This window comes from Lagopus muta, chromosome 2, assembly GCF_023343835.1.
Source record: "Lagopus muta isolate bLagMut1 chromosome 2, bLagMut1 primary, whole genome shotgun sequence".
Lineage (NCBI taxonomy): Eukaryota > Metazoa > Chordata > Aves > Galliformes > Phasianidae > Lagopus > Lagopus muta.
Window position 1 is genome coordinate 103,545,850 of NC_064434.1, and position 18,110 is coordinate 103,563,959.

The 18,110-nt window shown below is 42.0% G+C and overlaps 2 protein-coding genes across 3 annotated transcripts in view; one reads left to right on the plus strand and one right to left on the minus strand.

Annotated features, from left to right (window-relative positions):
* PLEK (pleckstrin) overlaps positions 1-18,110 on the plus strand; it is a 54,491-nt gene that overhangs the window by 19,011 nt on the left and 17,370 nt on the right. The gene's annotated exons all lie outside the window — the stretch shown is intronic.
* CNRIP1 (cannabinoid receptor interacting protein 1) lies at positions 7,276-13,466 on the minus strand. Its single transcript, XM_048937991.1, has 3 exons — positions 12,891-13,466; positions 12,011-12,155; positions 7,276-8,755 (listed from the first exon to the last, which is right to left on the minus strand). The coding sequence occupies exons 1-3, from the start codon at positions 13,067-13,069 to the stop codon at positions 8,591-8,593; spliced, it is 489 nt and encodes a 162-aa protein (XP_048793948.1). The 5' UTR covers positions 13,070-13,466; the 3' UTR covers positions 7,276-8,590.

The window sequence follows — 18,110 nt, forward strand, 5'->3', positions numbered from 1 at the left end:
GAGAAGCTGTCCTGCTTCTGCACTATTGATGATTCATGTGACAGGCACCAAATGGTTCAGGATCCTGGATGGGTTACAGGAGTTTTCACCATCAGGTCCATTGGGATCTTTAACCTCAGCCTTGTACTGGAATCTAAAATGATGGAAAGAATTCTCCTCATATTTGTAATTTCAGAGACCTACTGCCTGCTGTGCAGTGCAGTCTGTGAGCCTAACTATTTTGGATTTTAGAACTCCATTTACTTTATATTTTATGGGTTTCTATTTTTTTCCCAGCCAAGTATTTGTCAGAAGGTGCATTGCAAAATAGTTTAGATTTGTCTTCTATTTGGAACTGGAAATTCAAAAGTAAGGATTGCTAACCAGGGAGAATCCATGCCTCTTCTTCAGTATAAAGTTATTCTCTTCATAGTCTGTTCTTGAGACTCAGTAGTGACACAGCAAGTAAGAAAGCTGTGATGGTAACCTGGCAAATGTCTAGATGTTGGTCTTTCTATTAGAATGAAGATGGGTGGGACTGTTGCCAAGAGGTTGGCCTGATTGTATTGCAATATAAATTAACATTGTGTTCTACCCAACCTTCTCTGTGAAGGTATTGTGAGAAAATGGAGGGACTTCCACACTTGTATTGTTCACAAAAGTTTCCTTTTCAGGGGAAGAATAGGATGCAGCTGCTGGAAAAGGGATCGGCTGCATGATCGGATTTTTTTCCAGGCGTTGCATTTGGTTTCAGCTGAGGTACACGCTGGGAGCTAGAAGTGCTCCCTAACTTCCTTAGCCATGTTCTGCTGGCTGTAACAGTACCTCCTGGGTACCTCACTGGTGCTGTTTGGAAGTAGCACAGCATCAGAGCACTCTGCGTGGTCTGTACCATCCTCACATGGCACTTCTGAGTGGTGCTGCTCCACAGGATGTTGATTATCCAGTTGGTGTGCCCTTAGGTACATTCCATGCAGCGACAGCCACGCTCCATTGCCCATCCCACATCCCCCAGATAAATACGTTTAAAACTACTGAATGATTGAGGTCCTGACGAGTTTCATAAATGGCTGCTTTCTGCAGAGCTTTCAAGGCAAACAGGAGTAATAGACTGAACAGCAAATGGTGAGAGAATAGGAAGCCTTCTCTCTCTGCTTTCTCTCTTCCCCCATTACAGATAACAGATGAGATGGGGCATGAAAAAGAGGTGAGCAAACTATGACTATTTATTAGTAACTACTGACTGCCTAGAGAATGCTGGAGTTTGATATCAAATTGATGGTAAGAAAGTGACAATCAGAAGCTTATAGTTACTTACCTGTAAAAAATATGGGAAATCCTGTAGATTTGAGTTTAGCAGCAATCCTAGCACAATCTGGAAGGAGTATTGGAGGTGACTGAGAACATGACCACCAAAAAAGTTTCCTTCAGGTTTCCTTATATTGTAATATTTTAATATGAAGTCTCACAGTTAGTGTTTCTTTCACTGTTTGTGGGTCTTCTCAAAGCAACGTCTCAGTGTTCTTGCAGTTGTCTTGGTTTCTATAGTATTGTGGCTTCAAGTTTGTGCTTTTCTGCTGTTTTGGTAAGGTAAGGCACTCATGGATTTGTAGAATGGAGTGTGTAGAATGAATGTGTGTTTACTGTCCTAGATGTGATCTTTCAGAACTAAGGGCTGCAAGAGGACTGATGAGAAGGCTAATAATCTCCCTTTGCTGTAGTGTTCTGATCATGCATCAGTCCTTGAGCTAAGCATGTTCTTCTGTTCCTTCTTGGATTGCTTATTTGTGTCTGAGTGCCTCTACTTCTGACATTGCAGAGCTGAAGTGGAGAAGTGCAGAGCTAATTGAAAATTCTCAAACTTTATTTTTCCTTATCTTTTCATTTTTATTGCAATCTTGTGGAAAGAGATGCTTGATTCTGTCCAAACTTCTAATAATAGACTTTTAAGCAAATGAGAATTGTTAGTATTTTAATTAAAAAAAACAAAACAAAACAACAAAACTGCAGGAAGATTTTCAGCTCTGCTTGTTCATTATGTAACTTACTTTGTGCTAGAAAGCAAGCACAAAATGTTAGCTCTGGATCCCAAGAGGAAAAATAAAGATAGGGCAAATGATCTATAGAGGAAGTCTTTTCATAGTACTTAAAACAAATCCCTTAGAAGTATTTCCTCAGTGTGTTATATTCCATTTGTATTAAGATGGCTAGGTTTGAATGTTTACAATTCTGTTTTAAGCAAGAGCAGTTTTAATCCACATTTTTGCCTATTGGGGCAAATTTATTCCTCGTGTTAACTACAGTTTTAGCATGGAGCTCTGTACCTGGAGTGAATTTGGAATCTTTTCTTGGTTTCTTAACTTGTCTCAAAAGTAGCAAAGTTCAGTATAAGCATCATGCCTTTGAAAATAAGATCTGCATGCTTACATATGGTTGCTGCATTGTTCTTATAGGCAAAATGTTGCAAGCCTCTCAAACAGGTTTCCATCTGCAACTGAGCTGAAAGACTCCTGAGATCACATCTTTATTTGAATACTGTTAAATCATTGCAGTGCAGTCACAGTTTCCATGCAGAACTGGGATGACTGCAGTTTGATTATCTCACAGAGTTACGCTTTGCATTTATTTTCTCAGCTTGCCTGTTTGGTTAGAATTTAGGATTTAGGCAGATAAATGTCTCTGAAAACAGAAGTAAAAATCATACAGGTGTAGGCTGGGAAAAGAACCAATTAACTGAATATAGAATTGGTCAGGGCTTGTTCTCTACAATAAGACTCTGAAATTTGGGAGTACCTTAGCTTAACTGGTTGGCAGGAGACTGTCATCATTGTCAAAATAGTATATTTTGTGATATTATTACAACAGAGAGTCATAGTGAGTGGTTCAGTGTCCAAATGGAGATTAGTGATGAGTGATGTGCCTCAGGGTTCTGTACTGGGACTGATGCTCTTTAATGTCTTTATTAATGACATCAACAGTGGGATGCACCCTCACCAAATTTGTGGATAACACCAAGGTGTGTGGTGTGGTTGACAGGATGCTATCCAGAGAGATCTAGACAGGCTGAGCAGTGGGCCCAGGAGAACCTCATGACATTCAACAAAGCCAAGTGCAAGGTCTTGCACTTGGGTCACAGCAAACCCCACTAGCAGTACAAGCTGGGGGATGTAAGGAGAGAGCACAGCCCTGCCAAAAAGTGCTTGTGGCTAGCAGCTGGAACATAAGCCAGCAATGTGCCCTCACAACCCAGGGAGCCAACTGTATCCTGAGCTGCATCCAGAGCAGCACAACCAGCAGAGTGAAGGAGGGGATCCTGTCATTTTACTCCAACACCTCACCTGGAGCACTGGAGCATCCAGATGGGGAGTGCTTGGTACAGGAGAGACGTGGGTCTGGAGCGTGTCCAGAGGAGAGACAAAATGGATCCTAGGGATGGAACCTTTGAGGACTGAGAGCTGGGCTGTGCAGCCTGGGGAAGGGAAGGCTCAGGGAGACCTGAGAGCAGCCTTTCAGTATCTGAAGTGGGGCTGTAAGAAGGAAGGGGACAGACTCCTTAGTAGGGTCTGTTGTGATAGGGCAAAGAGAAATGGTTTCAGATTAGAAGAGGGGAAATTTAGATGGGATATAAGGAAGAAGTTTTTTTACAATAAAAGTGGTGAGACAAAGCAAGAGGTTGCCCAGAGAGGTGGTGGAAGCTCTGTCCCTGGAGACATTCAATATCAGGCTGGATGGGGCTCTGAGCACGTGATCTAGCTGTAGATGTTCCTGTCCATTGCTGAGGAGTTGGACCGGGTGACCTTTAAAGGTTCCTTCTACCTCAAACACTACTATGATTCTCTGGTTACTGCCTGCTCCTTCCATTTTTCCAGCAGAAAAAGCTCTCTGGGTATCCCATTAAACTCATAATGATTCATTTCCAGCTACTGAGAAGATATATCTCTATAGCACATCACAGCTTAACGTAGATATTGCTGTAGACATGGTCACGGTCATTTCCCTAACCGCAGGATAGCACCTGCCTTTGCAGTTACCATGCTGAGAAATGGCAGAAGTTCCACCTTCCAACACAATCACGGGGCTTTTATCTGTGTTGTCTTTCTTATCATCATCTGATAGTTTATTACTTCTCTCAGGATTGTTCAAAATCTGCAGGATTTACTGAATGTGGGCACAAGGCTCTTCCTTTCTGTGTGGGATACAGTAGTAATGCCTGTCCTCTGGTGGGGTGGAGAACTAAGTCCTTACTGGTAATATCAAAGCCTTTGCGTATGTCAGAACTGAGGTTTATTTGTCAAAATACAGATGTGTTGTTATGGTTTGTTTTTTCAGCATTTAAGATTTTTTTGGCACCAATATTGATGGAAAAGATGTTATTGCTTTTAAGCCACATCACTGCAGGACTTCTACCACTGAACATCAGCAGTGCTTTCTGTAGCCTGTCTTCACTTTATTTTTCTGGTAGCTGGTCATTTTCTTCATATGCTACAGCTGGAATACATTCTGATTAGTCCCTGTGAATTCCTTCTGTGTGAAGAGGCAGAGAAGGTCACTCATGGGATTATTTTTCCTGAGTGTACAGAAATTATCTGTCAGTTAATAAGAGAAATAATAGTTAAAAATAATTTGAGATAGAAACAGAGCAAATAAAAAAATGTGGAGAGGATTGGCTTGGCTCTTACTGGGCTTATGCAGCTTTGTCTTCCTAAGGCCAAAAGCCAGATCTCGCAGGGGTTTGAAGCTTTGAATGTTGGCCCCAGGAAGAGAGGGAAAAGGAAACAGTCCAAGGAATGCTGGCAAAATCTGCCAAGCATGCAGCAGGGAAGGCCTGTGAGCAGGAGCATCCATCTTCCTAGCAAAAGACTGGGCTTAGCTGCTCCAAGAGGACTTTCCAGTCATCCCTTGTGAGCTCTGTAGGAGTAAGGGAAAATATGAATGCTGTGAGACTCCTGCTGCTGTGTTGTGCTTCAGAGCTGGCACAGCTATTAAGGCAATATTTTGAGTTTTGAGAGCTGCAGAACACGTTTCAAATCTCAGGGAAAGGTTAGTATTTAATGCAGTGCCATTTCCCTAGTAAATCAGAGATATGCATAGAGGTTCTAGAAAAATAGAACTCTTCAAAATTAGCACGTGGTTCAAAACTTTACATAGCACATCAGGCAAGTGCTCTTAAAGAAGTGGAAACCAAGCTCTGACATGTAAACACCTTGTGCTACAAAACTCATAGCTCCATTGTACAGAGGTTCCATATGTCTCCTATAGGAAGAATGGAACAAATGAGTTTCCTGAAACCGAAGCCAGTGAAACCTCACGAATGTGTGTTAGCATGTCAGTGTTGGTTTTCTTCAGATACAGTAAGATGGTAGGAAATATCCAAAGCCCACGTTAATTGTGCTAAACACAAAACATTAGGCAGATTCTCTGTGTCAGATTGCAACTATTGTTATAATAAATCACGACTGATAATTTGCTCTTGGATTCTTCTCAGAAGTCTAAAAGTGTGAACTGCTACCTAAATATAGATTAAAAAGTAACTCTCTTGAAGGTTCAATATATTCATTTCAATCTTCCTTATGAAAATGAAAGCTGGAAACGTTCATGGAAACACAAGGGACAGAAGAGAAAAAAATTTTTAAGGCTTTAATGCATAAAATCTTCAGGCAGTGCTTTGTGGTTCCAGCTGGATTGGCACATTATCAGCACTTTATGACAACGTGTTGGAGAAATATAAAAATATATTTAAGCTTAGTATATTGTGTCCTGTTCTGAGTTTTGGAGTTTCTCTTGAAGAATGGAAATACTAATTAGAAAAAGGTGTGTAAAGAACAAACTTGTCTGGGGATTGAATGTTGCTGATGGAATAATGCATCAAACTGTCAGAGCAACAGCTGCTTTATTTGATTCCTCACAAGCTCTATGAATATTTGCCAGAGCTGTCCTGTATGTGCAACATTCAAATCACTTCTGTATGAATATATATACATATATATTTAAAGATAGGAATGGGGAGAGGCTATAAAGCCGTATTCCTCCATACTTAAATGTCATCTAGAGGAAAAGAAAGTAACAGCTGCTAAATACTACTTACACCTTCCCCAAAATAAGCAGGTAAACAGCCTTTATCCTTTTTTATCACTGCCACTATCTGTAAAAGGAGGACTCAGCTCTGGTCAGTGAAATTTAGCTTTAGGATGTGGAGTCTGCAAGGTACAGTTGGTCAGCACATCCTCTGTCTCCTTTAAAAGCAGCTCCACCTGCAGGCTCTCTTTTGACCTCCTTCTGATCCGAATTTCAGCTGACTTGCTACAGGTCTTGCTAGGACATGAGAAAAGAGCTGCCCTGTTCACCATTAACGTACACGTGAGCATTTAAGTGGGAAAGATGAGCCTGTGCTTACCACATAACAGCTTTCCCACGTCAGGGGAGGCTGCACCTATTCACTGTAACATTTCTCAAATGTTGGGGGCCTCAGAGGTTGTGGGCCAGGAACTTCAGAGAAGCTGAACTCCACGCAGAGATCTGTCTACACCTTTTGCATTTACCAGAACAAAAAAAAAATCTGTTAAATTACATATCAAACGTGTATTTCATGCTGGTGTGCTTCTTTCATACATACAAAGTATATGTGTAACAAAGTACAATGTTTGCATAAGAAATAATGTTTAGTGCAGAAGTGGAACTGATCAACAGCTGGAAATTTGGTATTATTAAAACCTCTATTACCTAGACATTTCCACTCAGGAGCTGGCAAAACCACTTCCATCCAAAATACAGCTTTCATTTGAATTTGATGTTCAATTCATTGTTTTTTTTCTTTTCATTTTCAAGAATTCTTCACTTAGTTTGGAAAAAGTCCAAGAAAGATCATAGCAGTGAAGTGTACAGCAATGAAATTTGCCTTTGTGATCCTGCCCTGGAGCAGAGATGAAGCTGACTAGCTCACTGCTCCAGTACTGTATTACATCAGTACAATGATCAGCCTTTTTTCTCTATGGAAATTTGATTAAGAATTCAGTGGAAGAAAATATTTCTGTTTCATTTTTATCCTGAATCTCAACTTGCCCCAGAGTTAATACAACAAAATGCTGTTAAATATTTTTAGTAATCTCTACTGTGCATTATCACATTCCTCACCTGCATACTAGCACGTTAGATCTGTATTTCCTAGGAAGAGCAGCTTTGGGATTTCCACATGGAGTGCTTTGGACTGTATTTTCAGAAAGCACTGACTGTTTGCTCTGCTGACTTCTTAAAATGACCACTTCTATTTTCTATTCATTTAGATGATCTCACAACAGAAACTGTTGAAGTCCTTTATTACAAAGATCAAAAGTCATGGTTACCATTTACATACGCAATTTACAAATTATTCACAAAGGAAGTAACAGCTATACAAGAACTGACAGCTTACTTTAGCCCAAGCAGGAGATGGGACAGTATAGTTGTTTCCCTGCTTTATTTACTGAAAGAAAAGGTGTCTCTTTGTCTTGTTTTTTTTTCTTTCTATTGTTGTTGTTACCTGTATGTGTTAAACACTGACCTAGTGTTTAGGTAGCACCTTTAGTTGTATCTGATCATATACTGACCTTTTTTTCATTGCAAAGAGCACGGTGCATGTATAAATATGCACACAGAGCTGTAGTTTTGTCACAATGCTGAGTTTTTGTTTGATGGGAATCCTATAGATTTTGATATAATGGAGTGGTCAGGCTTAGCAAAGCTGATATGTGGGATGTCATTGATTTTCAGCAATATTTCATTGAAACAAAACTGGAGATTATTATCAAAACTCTTGTTCTAAGAACTAAATTGAGGATGGCTGCTATATCTCTCAATAAGACTGTATGATCTTAACATAGATGCTAGCCAGGCTGTTAGATGTCTTTAATACCACAACTGATTTATTGCTTTTCTCTCATTCAGGTTAGCATGTTTTATACATTTCCTAAAGCTATTTCAGAGACTGGGAAACTTAACATCAAAGAGTGCTAATTTATCAAATCTCACAAAACAGGATGTTTATCACAGGGTATCTTACAGTACTCAACAAAAAGAGTGAATTTCCAAATCCCTTGATACAAAAGCACAATATCAACAGTGCAATAGCTGCCATTTGTCTAAACCTACAGACATCCATAATTACACTTTTTTCTGTCCAGTGGGATGATGTTGAGACAATTATTGAAGGAGCACACTGATAAAGGAGCAAACAAATACAGATATATAAATCACCAATGTCATGTTGCATCCAAATTTGAAGCAATAAAGCAAAACACTTCACAAAGGTTTTTACGTCTAATGGAACTGTTTAGTGGGCATCATCCAAATAGTTACGATAATATTATGATGGTGTGACTTTCTACCCAGGAACCAAATATTCTCAAAGCCTACAGTATTCCTGGGGTATAGATAAAGACTTGCAGATGCCGTAGTAAACTTGAAATACAGTAATAGGCAAAGACTTTAGTGGCACCACCTGTACATACGGCTGAGTTATTGGAACCTTACGGAACAGAGCGACGTTGCAGTATGCCTTTGGTAAGGCTTCTTGCTGGTTTGAAAAGGTACATTTTTCTGTAAGGAGATTGTCCAGCAGTATTGGTTTCACTTCTGTTCAGTGGAAAGTCTCTTTATTGATCCACATAAGACTCCGCGTTTCGTTTGGTTTGCATTCATACTCAATACTGCCAAAGCTGTTTCCCCATTGGCAGTGATCCCGTTTGTGGTAGTTGTAGAATTTGACTTGCCAGACTGTTTCAAAAACACCAATGTCATTGAACTGTGAGGAAAAGGGAGTATCAGTGTTAGTAAGCTTACTTTTGTGTTGTTTTTTTTTATGAGAAATTTATGAAATTGGAACAGAAAATAGCTAATGCATGGGTTATTGTTCCTCCAGTCAACAAATCAAAGATCTGTAAAACCTACTCTAGCTGCTATAAAGTCTTTTATTCTTAAACATGCATAAAACATGAGGGATCAGATTCTCCATTTCACAGAATCACAGAATTGTACTGCCCTCTTGCATTTATTTATGTCTGGTAAAGGCAAGGGAGTAAAAATGTTAAGCTTCCCATATGGGTAGGTGTTATTAATGTGAAGAATCGAAGCTATAATCCCTCTCAGGACAGCAGAGCAGTGGTGGCGTGCTGAGCTCCAATAGGCTTGGTATGCATCATATAGCAGAGATCTGTAGTAATATAGGCTATCACTTCAACTCTATACCATATCTGGAGGCTGCAGTCTGAATTGGGAAGATGCCTTCTTTTGATCAGTCTCAAATATTTAATGTCCCTGTTTTTTTTTAGAGTAGCGTCATGATTGAGACATTTTTTCCTTGTAGGCATTTCCATCACTCACTCTGACAGCTTCTTCACTTGACTCTTTTCCATTCCCATCATGTGCCTGGAAGATGACCTTTGATCATCTATCTAGAATAATCACACTTGCAAAGAGTGCATGAAAGCTCCTTTATACAGTGACTCTTACTAAGCACAACCATTTATACTTAGTTTTCTCAGAATGGACATTGCTTGGAACCTCTCCCCAGCCTACTTTGTTTTCTTAAATTCAGTCTGACAGCAGCAGGAGTTACTCTGTGCTGAAGATTTTTATTTGGCTCCAGTTGTGTTATCTTAAAGATGTAGCTGAAATGTTTCTGCCACTTCAGTTGATAAAGAAAGAATCAAAGGTGCAAGCTGTTTTATCTCTCTCAGCAATCAAAACCTGTATTAATGATCCTCCACTAAAACCCTCTAACGGTAATCCTGATACCACTTATAAGGCAAGATACTAAAGGTTAAGCACATTGAATACTGTTGTGCACAATCTGCATAGAGAAATCTTTAGTAAAGAAGAGCGTCAACTGCAGTTGTCTAGAGACCGAGGAAGAAAAGAGATTGGTCCAGAAGAAAAGGTGTTTCTAATACTATTTGTGGAAGGCAATAAGATACAAGAGCAGTGTTGTATTTCATTGATGTATAGAGAAAAAAAAACTGAATTTCAGAAAGAGATAAGGGAAGAAAAAAAAGTTGTCTTCCTCTAGTGACCCAGTTTGCTAATTACTCTGGATGGTTTGTCTGACGTTTGTGGATTTCCACAAGAAGGAAAGAATTAATTGCAGAGCTTTTCTACTACCGTGTTCTGCTCAGCACAGTAGTTGCGCATGCACCAACTCTGTGGCATCATGAGGAGTATCTGCATCCTCAGAGTTCCTGTGGCTCCTGCCACATTTTGGCTCTTCTGCAGGGCCAGCACATGGCCTTCCCCAGGAAAGATGGGTGGCTCTACTCTTTGAAGGTTAGATTTAGTGCTGTAGGCACAAGTTATTGAATCGCTCCCTCTGAATTTGTGTGGTGTTTGTTAGGAGAATACAGATCTGACTTTCTTAATTCAGTCTTAATGTGGCCTGAGCAAGAATAAAATGAGACCCAAAGAAAAGTTTCTAACTTAGTTTACACCATTTGCTAGACAGTTTAGAGTTTTCCAGGTCATGAGCATAACTAAGCAGTCAGGTAACAGAAACACATCTTCAGATCAGACAAGAAATAAATGCATCATTTTCATGAATACTTTGTCTTTTAGGCATTATCACAATGGTTTTGATGTCAGGACTGCCTCTCAATCTATTTCTAGTGCAAGTTCAGGCTTTAAGCCTTAGAGTCCTTTTCTGCCCATGATACATACATAGTATTCTGCCTGTTACAGAAAAAGAAGTGGAGGCAGCAGTTCCTCCTAGCTGAAGGAAACAGGAAAATGTAAAGCTATACACAGTAACCATAATTTTGAAGATTCAGGAAGTAGGCATTAGCAGTTCTTCTAATGGGATGCCTGTAGCTTGTTCCCTAAATCTGTCATAGGTCTGTCTAGCTAAGCAGATAAATAAATAAGCATGTATATATTGGCAATTCAACCAGGATTTAAGACTTCAAAGTATCAATTGTGGACATCTAAGTCTGTACTGAAGAATCAATCTGTCAAAATCAAATACTAAGAGAGGCTAAAAACTTGCTTAGCGCTTGCAAATCCTAATAACTTCATGGTTAGTACATCAGGATTTGGTTTGTAAAGCTACTGTTTAGACAAATATTGTAGCTGCTCATTCTGATCTACAAAAAACAGCTAGGAGCTTGTGTCTGAAAACCAGACCCTCCTTGCATTACTTAAAATTACTCAATTTGTGGTAACTATTATAAGTTGCTCATGTTGTAATTATCAGAAAATTCAAATTGAGATGGTACAATTCTTATTTAGAAAGAGATTGCCATACTAAATGGTGATTCCAGAAGAAGAAAACAATCAAACAGTAAAGATACTCAGATAAGATGAAATCCTGAGTGGACTGAGCAAATGTGAGAAAAAGCTGAAACCTGACAGGCTTGGAAAACTTGGCAAGGTCCTGAACTTGTACAGATTGGAATAAACCTTTAGGAGAGCTTTAGCTGACAATGGCTTATTGTTCCACTTCCACTTTTGTTACAGGAGCTACAGAATAAACAGCACATATATTCCTCACAACTGTAACTGAAGGAGAGAGAATGACAGCCAAAGCAAAATCTCCCACATGTGCTCTCATACATGCTTTCAGCCTCTAGCATGTTCTGCTCCTAAAAGCTCTGGCAGTGCTGGCAGGCAAAAGAGGGTTCTCTGTATTCCAAAGGATGGGGGCATCATTCCTATCCTGGAATCTTGATGGGAGTTCCTGGTTTGCAAATGCCCTTTTAGGAGAGGTGGGAGGTGCAGCTCCCATTTCCTGCAGCACCCCAGAGAGCTATGCAGATCCCTACAAAATCCCCATAGTACTTCCTGGCCCCTGCTACTCTCATGGCTTCCCCTAGGGAAGGGAAGCCATGTTTGTGTTTTCCCCCTATGCAATAACTAGCAGTCTCACTGATGTAAAGCAAAGAGGAGGGCAGCAGCTGTGAGCAGGCTTTGCCCTAGAACATTTTACCTCCATGCTTTCCTTCATAGATGTCAACTCTCTGCTGCCCTCTGTGCCTTTCCATGCTGGGCTCCTGCTGCAAAGAGGACCACCTACCTGCATGTTGACCTGGATAGGCTGTCTCTCCCCACTCTTGGTGTGGGGCACCCCTTCTGTGTCGTAGATCCCTGTGTAAGAGACCACTTGTGCATCCCTTGATTTCTCCTCCAGTGGGACATTGACACCCCCAATGCCCATCGTCCTGCAAAGAGATGGGATGCATCCTTTCAGCAGCCCTACAGGCCCCCTTCCTAGCAGCTTGGAGCCAGCAGGTAGGCTTGAATACTGGCAGCCTTCGTGCTGGGGATGCTTCAGGGATTTTAGCAGGCCTCCAGGTGCTGCTGACTCACTGGGGCTCCTGAAAAATGTCAGGAATCTCAGGGCTCAGCAGTCGCCCAGGGAAGGTGTAAAAAGGAAAGGAAGGAGGGTGATGGTGGAGGGAGGAAGGGGGGGGGGGTAGGTGGCAGAGATATGATCCTCAGCAGCTAGGAAGTGGTTAGCTGAATCCCTTCTCCAGAGCTGTCCTACAGCCAGAGCCATTTTCCCGTCTGCATCCTCCCTGCTTCCAGTCTCTGCTTTGCCATGGTGCAGTGAGGCTCAGACTGGAGAGCATCTCCAGCTTGCAGGGCTGGAGGGGATCTTCTCTAGGGAGAAAAGGAGCTGGACCTTGAAGAGTCTCAGGGGAGGTGGGGATGGAGAGAGAAAGAAGCAGCTCCTAAAGGCAGCCTCTCTCCCAAGCCAGTTTCTCATGCTGGCTGGGCAAAGCAGCAGGAACAGCTGGCCAGAGATCTGGAAATGGCAAAGCAAAAGGGCGGAGAGGGAGAAATGACGGAAACCTTGCTCTGTCAGCCTGCCAGGAAAAAATATTAAACCTCTAAAAATAAAAGCAGCAGGAAAGGGAGGGCTGCGGGGGCCGCGATAGAGAGGATGCACTTACGTGGCCTGCACGGTGCCGGGCCGGAGGGCCACCTCAATCTTGTACTTGGCCCCGGTGAGCAGCTTGATGGTGCGGTTCTGGCCGAAGCGCTGCCCGTCCACCTTGAAGTACACCGCCCCGTCGTTGGGCTGGATTTTGAGAGCGACGCTGATTTTCACGAGGCTGGGGATATCAACCATCGCGCGGCTGCGGGGTCTGCGCCCGTCTCCCCCCCTCCGCAGAAGGCGGCCAGCAGAGGAGACCGAGACGGCGAGGGAGAGGAAGAGGAGGAGGGAGGAGGAAGAGGAGGGGCTGCCGGATCCGAGCCAGCCCAGCCCTTCCCAAAAGCAGCGGATGATATATTTGTTTTGCCCTCCCCCGCTAATCACGGAGCAGCATCTGTGCTGCGGATCTTCTCTCCATCTCCCTGTTCGGGGGACATTTGCAGCTGCTCAGATTGCCGCGGGTTAGCAGGGAGGTAATCCGGCCTCGGTCATGGCAGCCTTAATCCCGCCGTCATTCCCGGGCCGGGACGGAGGGGCGGTTCAGCACCACGGGCGCGGACAGCAGCGCGGCGCAGTCGGGCACGATATGTGCTGGCATCTTCCGCTATCGCCTCATCCCGACTCTCTTATTGTCGCAGAAAACAAACAACCAGTCAGCAGCAATAAAAAAAAAGACAACCAACCAACCAACCAACCATCATGTTTCTAAGGAGAAAGATCTCTGAATCTGGAAGTTGTAACTTCCAGTTCTTAGCTCCTCATTCATCTCATTCCAGTTTGCAAAAGTTACTTTCCATCCAGGAGCAGAAAATTTAGGCGTCCTTTCCACTCTTTTGCATCTATGCTTTTAAAACTGCAATGTTCCCACAGTTGGCACAGGATTTGGGCCAAAAAAAATTGCGGGAAGGCCAACTGTGTTCTGGGCTGCATTAAAAAAGGGGTGGCCAGCAGGGAGAGGGAGGTGATTGTCCCCCTCTACTCAGCTCTTGTGACGCCCCATCTGCAGTGCTGCATCCAGGCCTGGGGCCCCCAGCACAAGAAGGATGTGGTGTTCTTAGAGCAGGTCCAAAGGAGGGCCACTAAGATGATCAGAGGAGCACTTCTCCTATGAGGAAAGGTTGAGGGAACTGGGATTGTATAGCTTGGAGAAGAGAAGGCTGCGGGGAGACCTCATTGTGGCCTTCCAGTACTTGAAGGGAGCACATGAACAGGAGGGGGAACGGCTGTTTAAGAGGGTGGATAGTGATAGGACAAGGGGGAATGGTCTTAAACAGAGATGGGGGAGGTTTAGGAGGAAGTTATAAGGAGGAAGTTATATAAGGAGGAAGTTTTTCACTCAGAGGGTGGTGAGGCACTGGAACAGGTTGCCCAAGGAGGTTGTGGATGCCCCATCCCTGGAGGCATTCAAGGCCAGGCTGGATGTGGCTCTGGGCAGTCTGATCTGCTGGTTGGCTACCCTGCACACAGCAGGGAACCAGATGAGCATTGTGGTCCTTTTCAACCCAGGCCATTCTATGATTCTGTGATTCTATGATTCTATGACTTTATGACTCTTCATGATTTCAGTAGGAGAATTTCACAGCTACGTACTTCACTAGGCCTGAACTACTCTGTTTTTCGAGAGCTGAGTTGTACGTGTGGTAGTAAAATGTAATGCGACTAAGTCAAATGGATAGATGGGTATCTAATCAAAAAGTAGTTACATTTAATCAAGCAGTATATTCCAGGAGCATCTCATCCTGCAGCGAGGTCCAGCATTTAATCACAAACCATACACTGAACTCTACAGATTTGTTTCCTGGGTTTGTACTAACTTTAAAGATCCTCAAGAGCTAAAAGTTAAGTAAAGTGAATCCTTCCAACCCTCCAATCATTGTCTAAATCAACATTGAATAGTCTTGAAAATATATTGGAAGTTATCAATCAAGTAATGTGTGTTCAGATAAGGAAGCAGTTACTATATTTAGACAAATATCTCATAACCTTATGGCTCAAAAAAGACCATGTGTGCATTTTTCCTCTTCTTATTTGATCACTGAAAAAAGACTTCCCTTTTTCTATTATGTTCTGCTGAGAACTGCTGTGCTTTGTGGCTTGTTGAAAATTTTGCTTGCAGCAATTCCCACTTCTATGAGTTTAAATGTAATTCAGTAAGAAACCACTGAGGCCTTACACATAAGGAACCTGATAGCATCACTTAAAGTGGTGTGAAGAATAATGGCCATTGCCAGGGATCAGTTTTACTCCTCTCATGAGCCAGGCATATCATGTTGTAGTAAATTGTGTGTAGCTGAAGGCATTGATTGCAATTAGTTTCCCAAGTACACAAGAGGTCAGATCTATAATCAGGTTTTTTTCACCTTATTATTTCTGCCTGCATGATCATCTTTCTCTGGACACAGCTCAGGCTGTGATTTTATTCCAGACCACTATAGCAAAAAAATAAAAATTGCAAAGAGGAGGGAGATTTAAAAAGCATCATAGTATGGATCATGCATGCACAGGCTAGGAAACTGTTTTAGCACGTGGAAATGAAATGCAGTAAGAGTTGAGCATTTATAATAAGAAACAATTGTAAATGTAAGCATTGTCTTTCTTTTTATTGATCTGATAAGTTCACCTGCTTTTAGCACTCTCACTTATCTTACCTTACCAGGTGTTTTTTATCCATGTAGATAACAAGGGAGGAGTTGTCTTTCATAAGTCTTTCTGGGAGGTTAGTTTTCTTGTTGAAACATAGCTACCCACTTTAATGGCTTTGATGGGCTTCAGTTAAGGCATTGCCTGGAGCCTCTAACCCCAACTTCTGCACATGGGCCCTACTTCAGCTCAGCTCTGGATTTTCGATTCCTGTCTTCCCTACATGCAGGAGTGCTGGTCTTCAGCTTTGCTATGTATGTACTTAGCTATGGGCTGGATTGATCCTGATCTTCACGCTGACCACCTGGTTTGACCTTAGCCTGCTCCTATGGAGGTGCTGTGGGCTGCATCTTGCTTTGCATCCTTAGCGAGAGAGGTAAGATGGATCTTGGAGAAACCCATCCCCTACCAGTTTTCATAGGGATTTTCACAGGGAGCTGCTATTATGCAAGATTCCTTGTTGGTGAGTTCTTCATGTTCTGTGCACAGTAACATAACTGAAGGGACAAGGAGGCAATGCAGATTTTGCTGGGAGCACAGAGCAAATGGAGTGACCCTTACAAGTTTGAAAGCTAAACAGATGTTTCATAGGACTTGAACCAATATCTGATTTCTCTTAAGCTATAGCAGTAGTTTAGTAGTACAGGTGGATGGATTTATCTGTCTTTCCTTCCGCTTATTTTTTCAGTCTTTCAAGTCTACTTTTTGTTTCCATCGCATCTGAGACTTCCCAGTCTGTTGTCCAGGGTCAGTAAGGTGTGTTAAACTATTTCTCTTTCCTTGGGATGGGAATACTGAACTATTCTTATGTGTACTGTTGAGCCCCATAGCACTCCTGAGGAGAGCAGTAAGCTTTCTCAAGTGATCTGCTCTCTTTCCAGAACTACAAAGGTCTTTCACACTGCAGCTTCATCCTCCTATATCTCTCTCTTGTGTTTTGGCTGCATCACATACGTGTATCTGATCTAAGTCACAGATGAGGTTGGATGCATTCTGTGCCAAGTCAGAGCTAATGAGCATGCAAGCCATGGTATATGTGATGTGCTGATCCAAGTTGCCTAGGAAACACTCTGGTTAAGTCCATGTGGTGTTTTCGATCCACCTTATGTAATCTTTCTATGCAGGGCGTGCCAAGTGCACTAACTCTTCAGTATTACTATTTATGCAGGAGTTCCCATTTTCCTGCTAGTACTTTAATCCTGCTGCACAGCTCTGCAAGAATTAAATGTATGAAATGTGCCATGAGGTCAGAACAAGATGCCTTGTTTATGACAGTGAACACGCAGTATTTAATTTCCAAGGTGACGCAGATGACCTTTTCCCACTTTCCTCTCCTTAATTATTTTTTTTAATATCACGCTGAATTTGGGAATGTCCTGGTTTGGGGTTTCTTTTTGAGAAGTGGATGTAAAGCCACAATCTCTCATTCACTAAAAATAGCCATATGTGTGATGCCATATGGAGTGAATTGTGCTGAGACTTGCACTCTCCAGATCCCAGTTCAGTCCTGTAATTCTTCTGAAACCTTTGCTTCTGAGTAAAAGCAAGGAAAGGTTTTGCTTCTACTGGCAGCTGGACTGGATCTTTATCACTTTGCAAACCACTTCTATTATTTTTCATGTACAATCATCTTGAACATATGGCATTTGATTTAATTTCTACTGGCAATTCAGCTTGATATGCTGGAGAGCTGCGTGTTTCTGCAGAACTTAACCACTCTTTTACAGATGAAATGGGCTTATGGTACTTACTTGGAGGAAAAAAAAAGATCATGCAAGGATGGCATAGAGCAGCAAAGCTGATGTAACAGACTGAGAAACTACCTGTATTCCTTGCAGCTTACACGTTTATTTGCAATCAGATGGCTCATGATCTTGGTGTAAATGCACGTCACTCTCTCAACTAGGTTTCTCGCTCACATAAGTGCAGATGATTACTTCTTTTAATGCTTGCAGGAGGGAGTCCTGAAATGGCAGGAGAAAAGGTATTCTAAGGAATTAGCAGCAAGATCTTTCTTATGAGAATGGGCACTTGCTAATGAACTGAGCTAGACTATGAACCTGTGTTGCAGACTGTGCTGTTGTGGCAAATGTAATCCAGCATCACATAACTTTATCTACTTTGCACAGAAATGAGAACAGGGTAACTTACAGCAGGTTTACACATTGCATGTTACAATCTTTTTGCTAGAAATCATCTCTTTTTTGGAGAGACACAAGAAAAACAGACTTTCGTCTCTCTTATGCCTAGTGCTGCTTTTTTGGAGTAGCTCATCGTTCATTGGCAGTCCACCCTATCCCTCACACTTGATAGGGCCACTGCAATGTTAAGGACTTTGTGCTTTGCTTGAGTGACTCAGCTGATCAGCACATTTCTGTCTGGGCAAGGTGAAGTGCTGATTGCTCTGTGGCAGTGGGCAATATATGATACCAAGTCAGAAGGACAAAAGGAATATATGACCTTTGAAAATGAGAGATATATATCTGCTATATATATATATATATATATTTATTTATGAAGTTATAGAAGAGGGTGATTCCAGCTAACACTAGAGAAAGATAATTCTATGCTTTGACAATGCGTTGCTTAGGTAGCT